This window comes from Python bivittatus, unplaced genomic scaffold (genome assembly GCF_059951505.1).
Source record: "Python bivittatus isolate LINGU-HERP-01145 unplaced genomic scaffold, Pbiv_v1 ctg000330_np1212, whole genome shotgun sequence".
NCBI lineage: Eukaryota > Metazoa > Chordata > Lepidosauria > Squamata > Pythonidae > Python > Python bivittatus.
The window spans coordinates 48,196,741-48,216,733 of NW_028277058.1; the positions used below are offsets into that span (position 1 = coordinate 48,196,741).

Below are 19,993 nucleotides of genomic sequence, written 5' to 3' on the forward strand. Positions count from 1 at the left end.
TTCAAATTGTTATCTTTTAACAAGTAATTACAAGAAGTAAAAGATCCATATAGATCAGGCATATTAGAGCTACCATGTCTATGCTGCAAAAACTGAGCCACCCCTAGATGAAGCAAAGAGATTCAGACAATCTTTGTTCCCATCTAATGGTTGTCCAGATTTTTGCATAAGGTATATGAACAAGTGCAACTATTGTAATCTTGGAACTGGATCTCTGATCTTGCCTTATTTGGGCATTATTTTTCACGTGTGTATCTTTAATTATTATTTTGTTGCAGAAACTGGAACACAGAGAAGTTCTAGTTGGCCTGTTGTTCCTGATTTTCCCCTTCATACCTGCTAGCAACCTCTTCTTCAGGGTGGGATTTGTTGTGGCAGAGCGCATCCTGTATATGCCTAGGTAATATTCATACCTTTAATTCTTTTACGGAGAGATGCTCAAGCTTGAGTTTTGAAATCATGGATTTTATTACATTGCATTCCCACAAGCTGCCACTTCTGAAATGTTTCAAGATGTAAATAAACAGGTAGTAGTAAAACTGTCCCCAACTGGAGTCCTTTGAGGTATTTTGTTCTATGATTCCCATCATCTGCAGCCTGGTAGGTCAACATATTCAGAGGAATTCAGATTGTGGGAGGTTGCTGTAATAGATTCTTTTGAACAAGCTGTATGTGGTGATTTCGTATAAAGCTGTTTATATATTGCTGCTGCTTCTTTTTTTTTTTTTTAACAATCATGGCTCACCAAGGGTTAAAATAATCTGTAGATTGAGTTTGAGATGAACATGTTCTCTGGGACTTTACTGAAATAGGTGCTGCATAGACAGTCATTCTCAAATGGCTTGGCTAACTTTTCAGATTGTAAAAACCTGATCTAGGTGAGCATTTGCGGGTGGACAATAATTTTCTATAAACAGCACTATCCTTCTCTGAAAGGAGTTGAGTATAAAGCCAGAGATGTTGCCTTGGCTTGTTTTTATTGGCTTAGTTTGTATAGGAAATGATTTGATAGAGTCACCCTGTTTCTTATAAAAACAAATGGAAGAGTAAATGGCAAACTTGAGGTTATCAAATTGATCCATGGTTTTGCTGAGAAGAGCTTTAAAGAGATATAGAGTTTTACTTAATAAAGTGAGACATTTTGTTATGGGTACATCTACGGAAGATGTTAAGAATGAACAACAAGCATATAAAAAATTACCCCATTAATACAGTGTGTTTCCATTTATTTGTTTATTTATTTTCAAGGGAATCGTTTCCACATCAGTTCATCTCTGTCATGAGAGCCAGTTTGCTGTAGTGGTTAAGGCAAGAGTCTAGAAACCAGGAGACTGAGAATTCTAGTTCTGCCTTAGGCCCAAAGCCAGCTAGGTGACATTGGGCTAGTCACTGTCTCTCAGTCCTAGGAAGGAGGCAATGGCAAACCACTTAAAAAATCTTGCCAAGAAAACTACAGGGACCAGTTCAGGAGTCACCAGGAGTCAACACTGACTTGAAGGCACCCACACATAAACTCATCTCTGTTGTAGGCTCCTGGGCTATTTGTTTTTTTGAGGGCATATTCAGTTCATCATGGGAACTGGCTAGGTTTCCCTCCTCTAACTAGATCATACAGGAGAGATGTATTTGTGAATACTACTCATATTTTTCATGGAAACTTGCCTGACATTTCTGATTTACTAACTAAAGAACATATTATAAGCTTCTAAAAGCACGAGTTTGAAAACAGCTGTCTTGATCAAAGAAGTTCATTGTTCAGCAGTGCTTCAAAATTATTTTATCATCTTGTTAACTATAAGCACTATAGGGCCATTGATTTAAGCAACTTAATTAGTAGATGTTTTAGTTGATTAATGGAAGTAACTGAGATAGCTGAGCATATTTATTTACTTTATAAACATTTTTAGCTCTTTTTATAAACATATGATGGTATGAGAAGAGAAAGTATGACCCGTATTATTGTATTTACTAATAAGAAAACCAGTGCTCCAACTTCTGATCCACACAAAACTAGAATACTATCATCCATGTACGGAAGAGATTAATGGGCTTGTGGTAAACTTCAAAATATCCCAGTGAGAAATGGACATGTTTGCAGGCATGGAATGCTCACTGACCTTTTAAAGCCAGAGAATGAAAAAAAAATTGAGACGGGACAAGGATGGAACAGAGGATGGTGGTCCTGAACAGGAGCAGTTTGGATTGTGGGTCCCATGTAGGATGCATGCAGCTAAACCCTTTAGAAGCAGTTGCATTACCATATCAATGGTGTTTACTGGGAATCTAGACATCATTGTTTCCCAACTGTAATCGCCAATGTTTTCTCATTATTTCTTCCATCCTTTTTCTTTCTACATGTGTGCATCTACATGTGAGTGCACAAAGACACATACATGCAGAGTCTGCTAAGGAGGAATTGATAGAGCTAGGAACCCTTTGTCTACAACCAAGAAAAATGCCAAGTTAATGAAATCCTAGAGATTAATCCTAAAGATGGTGGGACTGACTCTTTTTCATATTTTCTTGTCCAGTGCTCATTAAGGTTTGGTTGTTGGATCTACTAATGAAAGCCTGCAGTTCTGTTTCAGGATGTACAATAAGACTTAGGATGTTTCTCATGTTTAGTGTGGTGTAACAGTTTTATTCAGTGACAGAAGTGTAGCTATCTTGACAAGTTGGCAGCATGCTTCAAAAATTTTTGCCAATTCATATTCCCTTAACTTTTGGCTGGTGGTGTTATAGGAGAGCATTTAGTTTAAAAGGACAAGAACAGTTTCTTCTAGGAAGGGGCAATTTATATATCACTGCTAACCGGAAGAGAAGGTTAATGCAGAGGTACTCCTTGTGGTTGTCAGCTCTTCCTACTGATAAGCAATAACTCCACTCATCTATGGCTTATTTAAAGAGAAGAGTATCGTCCAGATATAGGGCAATGCATACTTGCAGCTGGAGCTATCTCAAGATGATAATCTTAAGCAAGCTGAAAACAAGCAATGGCTACCATTTGAGATAGGATCTGACTCCTTTCTGTGTATTTTCCTTAATTTTTAGCATGCTGCTGAGAGTTTGAAACTCTTCATCTTTGGCATTTGGTAACTTGATTCTGAATTTTCTAGTATAAGAATTGTGCTTCAGATTCAGTACTGGAATTTAAATCTCAGATGAAGAAAGTACAAGGTCTAATTTGTAAAATGGGGGAGTTCTTGTGATCTTCTTTGAAGTCTGAAGGTTCTTCTGATGCATATTCTAGTTGAAAAAATAAGAGCATTGAGAGAACTAAATGTGACTGCTCTCCAAAAGATAGAATAGTGCTAACTATTCTGTCTTGTTTTCCAAACAATGGTGTCTTGGATCTTCTATCAAGAACGTGTAACCACTGACAAATGAAAATAATTTCTCCTCCCCCTCCCCCTCCTCTTTCTCTCTCTCTCTCTCTCTCTTTTTTTTTTGCTCCAAGGGGAATCTGTCAATAAAATGTTCCAGCAACTTTGGAGGTTGGAACTTTTCAATGTTACTGAGTACGTGCTTAATTAGTATTTTCATCTCATACCTTCTTGCCAAAGATAGTATCCTTTTAAAGATTTTCTTTCTACTTTACCTTTAAATTGCCTAATCATTCTAAGATTAAACATCGTTAAGTATGTAGTGATGCTTTCAGTATATTTTTGGCATTTTTTGAATAACAAACATTATTTTGTAAAGATTTCTATTCATCTCCATTTTAGTGGCTTTGAGAGTCATCATTCCACCCACATCCCAGCAGTGAAATTGGCAGAAATTGAATTTTAGATTTCAGTTTAAGGATTAAACTGCATACTACATGAAAAATCTATGATTGGTTTTTCTTATTTTCCCTTTTTTTAATGAATTATAATAGCAAAGAGAGTTGTGTAATGCATAACTTCATGTCTCTGTCTCCAATCTATTGTCCAATTCTGCTGTTATGCCCTTTCAGGACATTTGGTATCATTCTCTGAATATTTCTCTTTTATTTTTTCTCCTGTCTTCCATTTAAGATTGTTCAGATTGCTTATTGAACCATTTTAATTCATAAAATTTTGGTTTTGGTTCAATTGGTGCAGCCCAATCCTCATTCATACATTGATTAAACATATCACTGTTAATTTTGAATAGGGCTTCTGACATTTATGAAAAGGAATTAAAAAGATGAAATGGCTGGATTGGTTTATGCTCTTTTCACACTTTCCTGGCTTGTTCTTGTCTTCCTTTGGGGCAGGGGTAAGTTAAATGACTGTAGGAAGACCCCACTTTGTCATGGAGTTCACTAAATGACTTTGGAGCAGCTCTTTTCTCTCAACCCAAGCTACCTCACAGGATGATTGCTTTGGGAATTAAATTAGGACCAGTCTTGTGAATGCTGCTGTTAGCTCTCTGAGCAAAGGGTAGAAGAAAAAAGTGGATGGATGGATGGATGGATGGATGGATGGATGGATGGATGGATGGATGGATGGATGGATAGATAGATAGATAGATAGATAGATAGATAGATAGATAGATAGATAGATAGATAGATAGATGTGGCTACTGACTTGGAAATGGTTGATGCTGTTCTACACAGAATGTATTTTGAGATTTTTGTGAGTCCCATGTTCTGCATCTTACAGTTACAGACTAATTCCTTGTGTCTCTACTGGATTTGATCTGTGGATAAGATGATGGATGGGCATTGAGCAGTGATTTGTTAGGATGTGTAACAAACCTTTGTACTTGAACCTGCAACTCTTTGAGATGGAGCCCTCCTTTCTGTATACTTCAGCAGCAGATACACTGTCACCTAAGACCATGTTGCACTTTGGTTTCAATCTCCAAAAGGTGATTTGGAGCATACAGATGTGCAAGTATAGCACCTGCCTGCCACAGCTTAAAACAGCCATGCCTTTTTCTGGCTTTGCATGCAATTTTGAGTTTGGTTATCCCAGTCCCAAGAAGAGGTGCTAAGATAGCGCAGAAGGGTACTAGTTTCAGATTCCCACGCACTCCAATCAATCTTTTAGAAACTGAATTCCAAGCTCTCTACTGCCCTAGTTCACAACATGTCTACTGCTGAAGTATATAGAAAGGAGGGTTCATTTGTGAACTTTGATGAGAATAGAAATAATAATTAATAACCCTCAACTTGTACACACAAATCCAGCCCTGTAAGGAAAGACGGATCCTTCCCCCAGTGCTTTCTTAAGGACAAGGAAAGTGTATAAGCCCAATGATCTAGCACTGGCAGCTGTGTAAGATCAACTCTCTAAGTTAGGAACCAATATTGAATCTAGGGAATTTGAGATTGTCTCTTTATCTCTTCTAGGCTTAAATATATTATTATACAATTTTTCTGTGTAGGCATGTATGGAGAGGGGAGAAGTTAGCATATTACAAAGCAGAACACCAGCCTCCAGGGTCACATTCATTTTAAAAAATGTCACATTTGTTCATCTCTTTTATTTAGAAAAACGGCCTAGGGGAGAGGAGAACTGGATTTATCACATATGCATGTGAACATTCATACAGCCCTCCATCAATCTACCAGAATTGCCTGCTTTCTCTGCCTCATTTCCAATATCCTGGTTATTCTTTTTAAACACACACACACATCCAGGTATTGCAGCTTCTTTCCCATGAAACCTGAAAGTATGTGAACAGCTGCCTGTTTTTCGATATCTAATATTCTCCTAGCCTTGTATAAATATCTCTGTATCATCTTTCAGTTACTTGAAAAGCAGACCAGTCAGCATGGGTGCCCTGAAGTTGGGTGGGAGTTGTTTACATTCAAAATATTTTTCAGAGCTCATGTTCCTGTTTGAGGCATTGCAGGTTATCTAAACAATATCCTGACATGAAAGTTGTTGGGGTTTTTTTTAGTTAGACAGCCAAGAATATTTTCCCAATGAAGCCATTAAGATTTAAAATTCAGTTCACACCCAGATTTTCTCTCTAATGTGTTTCTTAGTGCCAGATTGGGGAAAAGTTTGTAAAAAGCTTTTCTCTTTTAAATTCTCTGTTTTGAACAACTGAGCAAAATTTGTCCACTTGGAAAGTGACTGAGTATTGTCTCAAAGTTACGTGAAAGTTGCAGTGTGGAGTTGAGGCTGCAACCATATAAAGGTCTCCATTACTTCACTGATCATAGCAGCACAAGTCATGGATCCCACCCAAGAGAGAAAGTGCCCAGATAAAAAGGTGAAGACCCTCCCAAGTCCAGCTTAACCTCTGGCGACTATATGGACGCACCTGATATTTTCTTGAAAGCAGTATGAGAGTGTTTTGCTGTTGGCTTCTTCTAGGACTTCACACGTAGCCTACTTTTGTTTTCCCAGTCTAGCCTACATATCTGAGATTTCCTGGTCACTTCTTTCCAGTCCTAACTAGTTCTTCCAGAGTTGGGCAGCCCCCAAATCAAAACAAAGAAACTAGGAATGACCTAGCTTAGCTTTTTACAACATTAGGTGTGAGACTTCCCCAACCAGGCCTGGCAGCTTGACTTGACATGGCTTTACTCAGCTTCTAGATAAGAACTTGACAGAAGCCTCATCAACCCAGCTCAGCTAGATAAGAAGCTTTATTGCCAGAAAGAAGGAAGCCATATGAAACAATTGATTGCCCATTGCTTGCACAAGAGTGCAGTCTTCCTCTTATCTCCAAAGGCAGTTTAAACCTATTGCTTTTTCTTCCCACGCATTCTATGAATTAATGGATTCTTTGCTTGGCATTTGGGGGGCTTGAAGCTGAGCAGCTGTTGAATCCTTACTTCACTGTCATCTCTGACCTGAGAAGTACCAGTTCTTGCTTTGACTCCTGCAGTGGATGTTGCCACATGCTGTGATAAAAACTGTGTTGGGCCCATTAATGAGGAACTGATCTGATCTGATCTGCTTCAGCAGTTTGCTCATTGTGATAGAAAGACTTAACTGGGAAATTCTGAAAGCACACGATCACTAAGTAAAAGCTTATTGTTTATAACAAGGGATACAATAATCTGAGAATCAGAAGTAATTCTGAAAAGGAAAAGTAATTTTTAAAAAGACAGACCAGAGGTCTGGCATGTCAGAACAATCCAGGTTTTTCTTCCTCTGCACATCCACCAATATTTGGGCAACCACTTGAACTTAATTAGGATTTTAGCAACTGTGAAGGGATGTATGTGAGACTGTTTTAGTTCTACTACACAGGTTCTGCAGTCCTAAGCATTTTTGTTAAGAATTAAATTCCAGGATTTTGAGAACATGAGCATAATGTTCTGGAAATTCATTTAGGAGCCAGCGTTCTCAAGGTATATGAGAGAGAGATTTCCCCAGGTGATACACGAGGAATGAGAAATTTCACAATAGGGGGTGATGTTCTCTGTCACCATTTCATGTTGCAAAGCATTAGCAAAATTCATGTATATTACCTGTTATTCCTCAAAAGCATTTGAGGAAATTGCTTACAAGTCAAGGTACTTTGTTATGCCCTTTTAAAAATTCAGTTTAGAAGAAGAGTTGAAGGTGCAAAAGGCTTTTGCTGTCATTTACTTCAGCTTGCTAATACAGAAGGATTTTATTTTGTAGTCATTCTAGTTCACAGTGCAGGGAAGATCTGAGAATAGAGTTGCAGTTTGGATTGGACTGCCATCCCTTAAATCACAAGAGTGTGCGCGCGCTCTCTCCCCTCCCACAGGCCAGTATTTTTATTTTAGAGAAGATATTATTATTCCCTTGCTTCCAGGGTTATTTTCCTTCTTAGTTTTCTGTTCATAAACGTTATTTGGTGTTCTCTTTGCCCTGTTTCGTTCCATGCTATTTTATTTAATGTATCAATCTTGAAGAATTTCATTTTTCTTTCGCTTAGGTATAGCAATTGGCAGTAAGATAGACAGAACAAAACCCCTGCATTTATCAGACTTCGGTCCAGCACAGCTTCCGTTAGCCATTTGGCTCCTTATGTGCTCAGGAACTACCTAACAGCAGAACTTTCACTCAGCACAGTTTGATAAAAGCTTTACTGCAAACTAGAAGTCACGGTTATGCAAAAGATTAATTTTGACAGATTACAGGAAGGCAGCCATATATGTGTTTGTGGAGTCCTTGGGGTTCTCTGAGCTCGGTTGTTTTCTTGCAAACGTTTCATTACCTGGCTAGGTAACATCTTCAGTGCACTGAAGAAGTTATCTAGCTGAGTAACGAAATGTTTGCAAGAAAACAACCGAGCTCAGAGAACCCCAAGGACTCCACAGTTCAACCCTCAGCTACACATATTCGCTTCTATTGATATATGTGTTTGCATATGTGTCAATCCCCAAGGTTTAAATCCTAGATTTCTTTGTCTCTCTCCTCCCCAATTTGTGATAGCTGGCTTGGACTTGGAAGCAAACTGGCAACCAATGCAGTTTGCAGAGCAAAGGTGTAATGTATGCCACTCTAGGGGCACTCATAACTGCCTGTGCCACCACATTTCGTACCAGTTGAAGTTTCTGAATACTCTTCAAGGGCAGTCCCATGTAGAGTGCATTACAGTAGTCCATTTGGGAGGTGACCAGGGTGTGAGTGACTGTAAGCAGAGCCCCCTTTTCAGTCTTTGGCTCTGTTTTCGAAGAGAGCAGCAGCAAGACCTCAGTTCCAGCCTTTACAGCTTATGAGAGAGAATGTGGAGGAGAAAAAGGAAAAGGCGGATCATGCAATGGAAGAGTGGGGAACTCAAGAAGACTGCGAGGCACAGCTGCAAATAAGAAGTAGCAGCCACTATGTTTTAGGAAGCAGTTGCTCAGAACAACTCCTGGGGGTTTGCAAGGTTAAATCTTGGGCATTCAAGGAATGCTGATTGTTGCACACTCTGGCAAACTGCCCCAGAGAGCTATGAGGCAGAGAGGAAGAAGCAGAGAAGATGGAAGACTATGTTCAGCCGAGCAGTCTCTCCAGAGGCTGCAGGCCAGGCCAGGAATTTCCTATGCAGAGACAGCTTTTGCCAACAACAAGGGGAGTGGGTGCCTGATTCCCCCTCCCCCCCTCAAGATGGTAGCCAAAAGGAGGAACATCAGCAGTGGTAGGTGTGAAGAGTGGGAGAGGGAACACAAGCAGCCACAGGCATGCCAGTCATGTCCTCACAAGACAGAAATCATGACAATACACAGCTGGCTCCCCCAACTGACTAGGGGGAGAGATAGGGTCTAGTACTTGTCCACCTTCCATGAGACTTGATGTGGGATGAAGAAATGCAACTTTTGGACAGTGTCTCACTAAAGGATGGGCAGGAGAGAAAGGCCCAACGTCTCCCTTTTCCTGAAGGAGAACTTCCATTGTAGTAAGAGCCAGCAAGCTGATTATATACATTCTTTCGTATTAAAATCAATGAGGCTTACAACTGCCTAGGTTTGCCAGGATACAGTGGTGGGTAACTGCAGTTAGTCTCATTTGTACATAAAATTGATTTTACCTAACCAATGAGATTTCCAAATAGCTGGTTACAGTAATTTTGATGGGTCATCTGGTTGATATTAAATGTTATAAGAATACTGGAAACTAGTTTTACACTGCCTAGCTCAAAGCAACTCCAGGTGGTTTACGTAGTTAAATGTAGTAGTTGTGATCTGGTCCTGCTTTGATGGAGAGAGTCTCACCAGCCTGTTTGCAAGGAATCTGCTATCTGATCCTTTAAATGGGAGATTCCAGAGGTTGAACTACTTTAATTTTCTGTGCAGCATCAACCGCCTTGCGGCAATGAATTTCCATAAGCTATTTTTATGGTGCCTGAAAAAACTTTCTCATTGTCACTCCTGAATCTACTGCCAGTCACTGTAATTAGATGACCCTGAATTCAAGTGTTATGTAATAGGCAGAAAGAAATTATCTTTCTCCCAATCTCTCATGTTGCTTGTAATTATATAAAACTCTCATATTCCCTCCCCCAGAGTCACTTGTTTTTTAAGCTATCTAGAGACAGTGCCTCAACCTGTCAGCCAATGGGGAAATTAGATGTTCTCCTGCAGTGTTACCCATTCAATACAAGTTACTGGCATGGAATGCTTCTGTCTGAGATGGCTTTCCTGCCCCAAGGCAGTGCAAGCTGGGTCTGCAGTTCCATAAGAGGGGAAGTCAACTGCTTAGCAAGGAAAATAGTTATTTATTTATTTATTTATTTATTTATTTAATTTCTCCCCCGCCCATCTCCCCCCAATGGGGGACTCTGGGCAACTCACACAAAACATTAAAACCATAAATACATATAAATACATCAAACATCAAAATTTAAAAACATTACTAAGAAAGAAGAAAAGGAGAGTCCAAGAAGATGAAGAATCTGGGGCTGAAGACAGCAGGCCTCTATGGGGCTAGCCATCCCCATGCTTGAAGTATTCCCTCCCCACCCCAGGCCAAGTGACAGAACCAGGTCTTCAAAGCCCTTTGGAAGGCCAGGAATGAGGGGGCCAATTGCATCTCCCAGGGCAGAATGTTCCAAAGAGCGGGGGCTACCGCAGAGAAGGCCTGCCATCTGGGCCCTGCTAATTGGAGTTCTTTTACTGAGGGGATCCGAAGCATGCCCTCTCTGTGTGATTGGGTGGGACGGGTTGAAGTCATGGGGGAGATGCGGTCCCTTAGGTAACCTGATCCCACCCGGAAGCAAACTGGTACCCAATGCAGCTCGCAGAGCAACGGCGTTACATTGGCCCTTCTTGGGGCTCCAAGAATAGCCCACACGGCTGCATTGTGGACCAGCTGTAGCTTCTGGACACTCTTCAAGGGTAGCCCCATGTAGAGTGCCTTCACCTTTCAGGGATCCTTCTCAAGTTAGCTTTGTCTGGCATTTACATTTCCCATCACTTTGACCAGAAGGAAAAAGCAATTTTGGCTTTATCAGGATTGTTTTGGCGGGGAGCTTTTAGAGAGGAGGAGGCTTTAAACTCCATTTTGGAGGCAGCTGAGATTTAGGGGGAGAAGAGGCTAAAGTCCAGCCTTTGGGGGAAATGGGTGAAGAATGATGGGGAGAAAAAGGTTCATCTGCCATTCCTAGCAATCGTCGTTTGGGGCAAGGAGACCAGATAGGAAACATGACCAGATGAGCTAATTCCACTTTATTGTAAAGCTACATGAACAGAACCTTGCAAGTTTCAAAGTACAGTTCTCCTGCCATCTCCTTTGCAGCCTGAGAAACCAGGGAGGGTCCCTTCTGAGCCTCTTGCCCTGCCCACTATCCAGCTGCAGGTTCAGCTGCCTTTTATCTGACTCTTCCCTTGGTTGATCTCTTTTCTCAGTCTCCCAAGGTCTTTCCCACATTCCATTACAGTAAGTGTATGTGAATATCATCTGTACAGAGCCCAACCCATTAATTTACCAGGCCTTTAAGGTAAAAAAGATTATTAATTCCTGCTATCCTACATGTACCCATAATTAGGTAGTCAAGCACAATTGCCTTGGGAGGAGAGGGGAAAGGGGGGGAGATGATGACATGTATCATGATGTCAGCACACGAATGACTTACATACTTGCATCATAAGTAATGATGTCATTACATAATCACATCATTTACATGATGTCGGGATATATGGGTTATGATTCTGATGTCATCACAACTTGTTACGGATGTCACTGCAGTGCAGAGAACAGGTAACAGGTTTGGGAGAATCTTAAGGCTGGGGACGCTACAAGAGCATCATCTTCATCAGAAAGGTTTGGGATTACTTTAGGACCTAAGGTAAAGCATTGCATTGTTTTAATTTTGATGCTGGGTTTGTTTGATTACATTGTAGGTTTTACTAACTCTGCTTTATTGTCATTTTTTAAAAAAACGACCACTGCGTTGCCCAGAAATAAAATATTTAATACTACACTCCCCCAAAACTGTGTAATGAAAACTGATCATGTTCAATGCCCATAAAACAACACTGGGTCTGAATGCATTTGTGCATCATGCTAAGCCGTTGTTTGTTGAACAAACCATAGTTACCTGATTTACACATAATGATAAGTCATAAACTATGGTTACAAACCACAATGGCTAGACTCATATATCACACAAAAGAAAACAAAACAAAGACATATTATGACAATGTAAACCGGAGGTGAGGAGAATAGAATAGCCCTGTCTGGAAGCCAGTAGGGCCTGTGTGGCGGAGTCTTCCAGCAAACTCTGTAATTGACAGTGGTTTGCCAGTAGGCAGCCAAGTTGGGGAATGTTTATCCATTCAGACATGGCACCACTAAGCTTGTCCCTCTGGCAGTTCTTTTAAAATCTTGCTTAAGTACCGAAGACACAGTGCTTGGAGCCTGGGCCTTTTCTACCGCTTATTATTTAAGGCATGGTCTATTCTTCTTTTCAGCCAGGGGGAGAATGGAAAGATTTAAATCTTTCACGTGTGAGCTCAAAGAAAGTTACAACCTGTTGAACTACAATTTGTAGTACATGCAGTAATACAGTTGGGGAAATTTATCTGCTCCAAACTTCCCGAGATAGACAGTAGTATGACGTAGCGTGATAAAATGTGGGCTGAAGGAGCAGCCATGATTGTAAAAAGCCCTGCTGAGTGCATTTCTCCTTTGCTTGATTGTCAGCTATGCAGTTCTATATACAAGAGTATTCACGAGTAATTGCACAGAGCAGTGTTTCTCAACCTTGGTAGCTTGAAGATGTGTGGACTTCAACTCCCAGAATTCCCTAGCTTGCATGCTTGCTAAGGAATTCTGGGAGTTGAAGTCCACACATCTTCACGTTGCCAAGGTTGAGAAACACTGGCATAGAGAAAAGCACTCCTCAGGAGATAGCTATAAAGCAGAATTGATTTGCTCACATTTTAAAAAATAAAACGAATAAATTCAGTTTTGACATTAGGGCTGAATGGATCCTCTTTCCTAGTACTCCAAACAGACAAATCAGCGTAAGTTGCTAGAGATTACAAATTTTCTTTTAGATCCTTTTCAACCAAATCAATTTTTTTTATTTGTGTATTGCCCAAATGAAGCTCTCTGCAGAGAAATCAAGAACGGCCTTTTTAAAAAAGAATTTTCTTAAAAGTTTTAAAAGAAGATAAAAACCAAGACAAACTAATATAAAGTAAGAAAGAAAAAAGAAAAAGAAAGAAATCAAAGAGAAAGCTAAAAGTGCAAGAAAGGAAAAAAAGAAAAAGAGAAAGAGAAAAGAAAGAAAAGAAAAAAGAAAAAGATACAAAGAAGTGGCTTCTGATCTTCATTATAGCAGTTATAAGTACAATTATAAATTTACCTCTTTCTCTAAAGTTACAACATGACTCCCTTCTTTCTATAATCTATCCTGTCTAATCATCAAAACCATAAATCACAAGTTCATTTTTTTCTGTTTTACTCAAAAAGTCCATAAGGGGTTTCCAGTGAGCAATAAACGTAGATATTGTCTTTTCTCTCCTCAAAGAAGTCCATTTGGCCATCTCAGCGAGTTCCATCATCTTCACCAACCATTCTTCCATTGTACGTATTGCCAAATCTTTCCATCTTTGTACATACAATAATCTCGCTTATTTAAAGAGTCTCTTAAAAAATCTTTTTGATTTCATAGGAAGGACAAGACAGTGAGATAGCCATGTATGATTCGGTTGATATCTGATGAATGTACTTATATAAAAAGCCAAGGAAATTTAGGGAATAAAAGCACGTTGTCTTGTGTTACTTCATATCTAGACTTTGGATTTAACTGTTTACTAAATAGCAAACTGATCCTCAAGGGGGAGGAAAAACAAATTATATTTTGGCTCTGTTTGCTGTAGGATTGATATTTTAATATGTTTGAAGACATAATACTCTTGGCAGTTTAATATTTTTTGTTGATTCTTTAATTTCGAAAGAACAAATTAACATTCTATAAATGTTGTATTAATTTGCAACTGCCAGAGGTTCAGTATAATTTAAAAAAAAGACTCTGTGAGCAGCATGAAAATGTAATTTCATTAGGTTAGGTTGACGAGATGATTTTAGATAGTTACGAGTTCATTTATTTTGATTGTTGTATACATTTCTCTTAATAAAACCAAAGCAAATGAAACCTCCAGATCAAGATAAGGCTGTGACATTAAAAATTAAACCTTTGAATACAGCAATGCTAAAAGTATATTTAAACCATTTAGCAGAACGTTACCCTGGAGCTGAACTCTGTTTCTGGTAGCTTCCTGGTCATATTCATGTCGTTTTCTGGGCAACAGTATGGAAATGGTGTCATTGCCTTTTTCCAGGATTTTTCTTTGACTTCCTGTCTAGTCTATAGCGTTGTGTGGTTTCCTGGTGGTGTCGAATCCAGTACTAACCAGGTCTGACTCAGTTAGCCCTTTGAGATCAGCCAGAAGGTTGCCATTTACCCTCTCTTTAAAACGAATTAGTTTATAATTGGAAAGGATCATTAAGAAGGCACCCTGGTTGTTGCACTGTGTCTTGTCTGTACACTGACGTGTGACCTCTTCCCTATCCCTTTTCCCCCCTCCAGTATGGGCTATTGCATCCTCTTGGTCCACGGCTTAAACAAGCTTTACATGTGGCTAAATAAATGGGGAGTCACCGCAATGTCCTTCTCGGCTTTGCTGCTGCTTCTGTTCTCTTGGAAAACAGTGAAACAGAATGAAATCTGGTTGTCAAGAGAATCTCTTTTCAGGTAGGAGGGATTCAGAAGGGCTGGTGGGTGGGAAAGGCGTGTGGGCTTTGTATGAGTATTCCAACGCTTTTCTATTCTGTATCTTTTTGGAACTGAAAAAAAGATTGATTGTTTGGATTATGAACTGAACAACATATATTTTGGTTACCATATAAGCCAGTGTTTCTCAACCTTGGCAACTTGAAGAAGGGTAGACTTCAGGTCCCAGAATTCCCCAGCCAGCATTCTTGGAGTTGAAGCCCACCCCTCTTCAACTTGCCAAGGTTGAGAAACACTGGTATAAGCAATCATGATAGCCAGTTTGGTACAGTGGTTAAAGGCACCAGATAAGAAACTAGGAGACCATGAGCTCTAGTCCTGCCTTAGCCACAAAGCCAACTGGGTGATCCTTGGCCAGTCACTCTTTCTAGGCCCTAGGAACCAGGCAATGGCAAACCACTTCCAAAAATCTTGCCAAGAAAACTACAGAGACCAGTCCAGGCAGTGACTAGGAGTCAAGACGGACTTACACACACACACACACACATTGTAGCGGGGGGAATAGGAAGAAAATGAATGATGCACATCAGACATTTAAAATACTGCCTTTTAAGTCTATTGTAGCATCTCCTTTATCTCTCATGTTTTCCTTGAGCCAAATGACACGACTGGGAATGCAGTGACCAGTCTGTCCCCAAAAAGAGTGCATTTTTCTGTGGTTTTGTGCATAACATAGCAAACACATTTATTTAATAAGCTCCTCATACAAATGCTTGAAAGATCAATGGCAGGAAATTTAATCAGAAGTTGCACAGCAGACAGTTTGTTATGGTAGAACACTGTGTTACTGCTAATGAAGATTCTCAGGGCAAGAAAGAAAAAAAATAGATTTGCTTTCTGTATTATGGGGTTCTTACATGATAAACCAGGACCTTGGTTTGTTCCTCTCCTAGCAAACCAGAATAACCCAGCTCTGATTCTTGGTTTAATATTTGGGTTTGTTAAGAGAACAATAAGTCAGAGATCTGATGGAGAGGCTTCGTGGTTGCTTGCTCACTTTCAGGAGGGCATCATCTGAAGTCCCAGGAGTACATGTGGCTCCAAGAGTTTCTACCAAATTATTTTTTTAATGTGATAGAAGTGGGAAACAATGAAATATGTGTAGACTAATGATAATAAAAGTAATTGGTAACTTAAAGGCACGACTGTATTTTTCTTGGCAACCACATGGAAATGATTAACCTTTGCTTTCTTCAAGATGTTTTTTGACTTTCTAGTCTAGCCTACAACCTTGGAAGGTCTTGGTGTCCCCTTCTACCTACCAAACCGGTCCAACTATACTTACGTAATTTCGTTTCATGGCCCCAACTGCTTTTTCCTCCCCTCATCCTCCACTTTTTGCAGCATGCCTGTCAGCACACTACTCAAAAGCTAAGTGTGCCTCATGTACCTTCATCCCTAATTTAATTTTCCCCTAGACAGGAGAAGCAAAATCAGCCAATGTGCAGCATTACTGTTATTTGCTCATGATAACATAGAAGTTTTCAAGCTTATGACTGGAAAACTGGCCTGGTATTTCACCAGTGCCACCTGCTGGCTGAACCACCATGACTTCTCTTACTCCTGAAATGGGAGGTTTATTGGAAGCTGGAAATGTGTATTCAGAACCTGTATCCTAAAAGATAAAAAAATACTCTTGACCTGTGGCAGTTTCATCTCAAGTGGACTGGTTTATGCACAGCACTGCATTATAGGTTGGTCTGTGAGAAAGACCATAGCGATCCGTTAGGAAGGAAATCATATTGTTCTCACACATAGTATATCTGTGGGTTTTTTCCCCTTTATTTCCTACCCTCAGCTAGTTCAATTGTTATATATTTTCTGCAGGGAACAATATCAAAGTTTATTGGGCAAGTGTGTGTGGAAATTATGAGTTGGGCTATTGAATGAGAAATGGAAAAAAACGTTTTGTTATTGTTCTCCACCTTTCCCTACATGGCTATGTTACGGATACTTATTATTTCCTATTTTAATTCGAAAATAATTTCCCAGGTAAATCTGGCACCAGATTTCAGGCTTTCCAGTTCAATTTTTGCAGAATACTTAGGAGTTTCCTAAGTATCAATATGTCAGATTTTGCTTGTGTTAATTATCATGAAGAACTCACAGGGATAGCATCATCAACTTTAAGTTCTAAATGCATGCCTAGGATTTTGGAGAGTTATTACAGTCCTCCCTGATTGCAACTTTTGGACAAAAGCCTATTAAACTTTTATTTGGTCTTCACCTCCCTCTGTATGATGTTTGTAACAGCTTCCCTGTTCTTTTCAGTTCCACTTGTGCTCCTTGTTGTACATTCAGAGCTGACCCTGCTACTGGATTGAAGGGAGGAGTTTCTAAGTTTAAGAAAGCTGTGTGGGTACTCTTTGGAAAATGTTCTAAAGAGAATGAACAGATTTCTCCAAAGTAGAGACCCAAGCATTGATGAAAGTAGAAATCCTTCTAACTTGGGGATATTGTATATATTCAACCCTTTTTTGGAAAGGTTTATACCTACTTTTCTCTCTCGTTCTTCAGAAATCGGTATAGTTGGAGGTTCTGCAAAAGGAAATCTAAAGACAGCAGTGGAAGCACCCAGAGCTCCCTCTGCCCCTCCTACATCACCACCACCACCTCATTAATTGCATTTACATCCTGCTTTTTCTCACACAGCTCATAGCTGTTAACCTAAGGCAGCCCTTGGCTGTTCTCCATGAGTCTTGGGGACCATTGTCCACTGCCACACTGATCTAATAGCTGTTCTGAGGCTGCTCTCAGTGCAGAGAAACACTCTTCATTAAGATCACCTTATGTCATCTGCAGGACTACTGAATCAGCCAAGGTCACTATTACAATAATCTTTATCAGGATTATTGGGGGATGGTTGTGTGTGTGTGTGTGTGTGTGTGTGTGTGTGAGAGAGAGAGAGAGAGAGAGAGGATGGATGGATGGATGGATGGATGGATGGATGGATGGATGGATGGATGGAAAAGAGCTGGAAAAAATAAGGAAGGAAAAAGGAAAAGGAAATATGTTTCCCTAGCCACTGAGAGCTGTGGCAGTGCCCCTACTAGGTATATGCCATCCTAGCACTTTCCCATATGGGAATATAGCTGTCTGTCCTGACAATGTTGTCCATTCCTACCTCTCTGCTTCAGTGGGTCTGTGTCAGAGCAGAGATTCCCTTTAGAGACAATGCTGCAAGCTTGGATTACTATACGGAGTGTCCCCTTCGCTTTATGGTGAAATAGATACTGTATACAGAACATCCTTCCTTCATTTATTATTCTCCACATGTGTTAGCACTACAAGTCCCAGAATTCTTAGCTAATATGGATCACCACTGTACAATTCTGCAGGATAGGATCCTTTCAAGTATTTATTTTCAATTTCAGGCTTCTTTCTTATTTGATGTTCCTGGGGTCAGAATAAAAAGGAAGTGAATACTCAATAATGTGTAAACCAAGCAGTTCACATTGCTGTTCCTATGTGGTTTGTCTTTCATAGATCAGGAGTCCAAACTCTACCCCATAATGCCAAGGTGCACTACAACTATGCCAATTTTCTGAAAGACCAAGGCCGTGATAGAGAAGCCATCTACCACTACAAAACAGCACTCCAGTAAGTTCTCAGAAATATCCATAACATTCATTCATCCTTCTTCCATCATAGAAAAAACAGCCTGATGGCTGGGAAGATGTTGTCATTTTTTTTCCTGTTAAATTCTTTGTGGCTCATTCTCAATTTACTATCCCCCCCCCAAAAAAAAATCCACATGCTGTATATTTGGTAAAAAATACGTATTTACAAATTGGTGTGTGCTTTGTCAAACTGTTGATGAAGTATCTGCCAGTTAACAGCCTTCTGAAAACTTTTGAAGCTTGACAATCACACAGAACTGTTTCCTAGGTTCTCTGATTAGTAAGGACAAATTACAATATTTAGATGTAACTGTTTGTTTGTTTAACAAGATGTATAACCCATCTCCATCCTCATGGACTCTGGGTGGCAAACAACAACAAAATAAAAATTACAGACAAAATACACAAAATAATACAATCCTATAATCAGTTTCCGATAATCCTATAATCAGTTTCCTATAATCAGTTTCTTGCAACAGTGCTACAGTCAGCCTGGGCCAAAAGCATAATGACATAGGACTGATTTTTCTAGTGTGTGAAATGCAAGGAAGTTTGGGGCTGCATATATCTCAAGGGATATTCTCTTTATGGAGAGAAGTCCATGAAGTGGGGGCTACCACTGAGAATTCCTGTAACTTTGTCCACAGTCAGTGAACTTCATGAAGAAGGGGATTCTCAACAGACCCTCTCTTGATGACCAGGTTGGACAAGCAGATTCAATTCTGGCAAGGGGCCACCTGGATTATCCTGGTACTGAACCATGAAGATCTTTATCAAGTAGTACTTTGAATTGGCTCCAGAAACCTAATGGAAAGAGACATTAAGATTGGTGTTATGCTATACTGGCAGGATTGTCCCACCAGCAATCTCACCAGTGCATTTTGTACCAGCTAGAGTTTCTGGATCATCTCCAAAGGCAGCCCCACACAGAGTGTATTACAGTGGTGCGCTGAGTTGGGATCAAGCCACCAGAGTTGCCATTGCCAGGGTATCCTGGTCCTGATATAGTCATAATTGCCCACTAGCTAAAGCCCCTCCAACCATAACTTCTACCTGCCGCTTGAGGAGGCACTGAAAGTTCAGGAGGACATCCAAGTCTTGAACCACCTCCTTCAGGGGAAGTGAAACTCTGTTGAGAGTAACTGAATAGGTTATTATTGTCTTGAATTATTGTTATTGGATTGCTTGTTTGCTCTACCCAGAGCCTCTGAGCTTCCAGGCACCAGTTCAGAATAACCATAGCACTGAGAAGAAACAGCAAAAATGTACATAGATAAGTTGATACAGATGAATATTTCCTTTAAATTAGCCAGTTGATAAATTAATGCCCAGACACCTTTGCTTTCCGGCTTGGAGTTCATACATTCCTTTGGAGAGAGCTTATGATAAATGTGGTGCCTTGTCAAAACCTCCACACTTATTATCAAAGCATTTCAAGTTTACAACCACACCGGTAAGAGGATGTTTGTGTCTAAATGTAGCATTCTGGCAAGGCTTTGCAGTTCTGGTTTTATAAATACATAGATAATACTATCAGTATGCATAATCACTACCAGTAGGCATTTTTATGTTTCTTTACAGAATGCTTTGTAGGCAAACAAAATATGTGAACATTTTGTGTTGGAAATTGAAAATTAGCATCAGCGGAAAAGAGATCAAGAAAGAGAAGAGGGGGAGACTCTTTTCTTTAGCCCATTTGCCTATTCAAAATTGGCTGAGAATAATTTTCCAACCCTAAGAGTTGC

At 39.9% G+C, this 19,993-nt stretch overlaps 1 protein-coding gene across 4 annotated transcripts in view; it reads left to right on the plus strand.

Moving 5' to 3' along the window:
- Positions 1-19,993, plus strand: part of TMTC1 (transmembrane O-mannosyltransferase targeting cadherins 1) — a 139,267-nt gene that overhangs the window by 68,383 nt on the left and 50,891 nt on the right. For 2 of the 4 annotated variants that reach the window (XM_015887540.3, XM_088141209.1), the window contains 3 exons: positions 279-400; positions 14,425-14,589; positions 18,115-18,228. In XM_015887540.3, the coding sequence (XP_015743026.1) occupies positions 279-400; positions 14,425-14,589; positions 18,115-18,228 (401 nt within the window). The remainder of the gene's footprint in view (positions 1-278; positions 401-14,424; positions 14,590-18,114; positions 18,229-19,993) is intronic. The other 2 variants (XM_025164681.2, XM_088141210.1) reach the window with 2 other exon arrangements.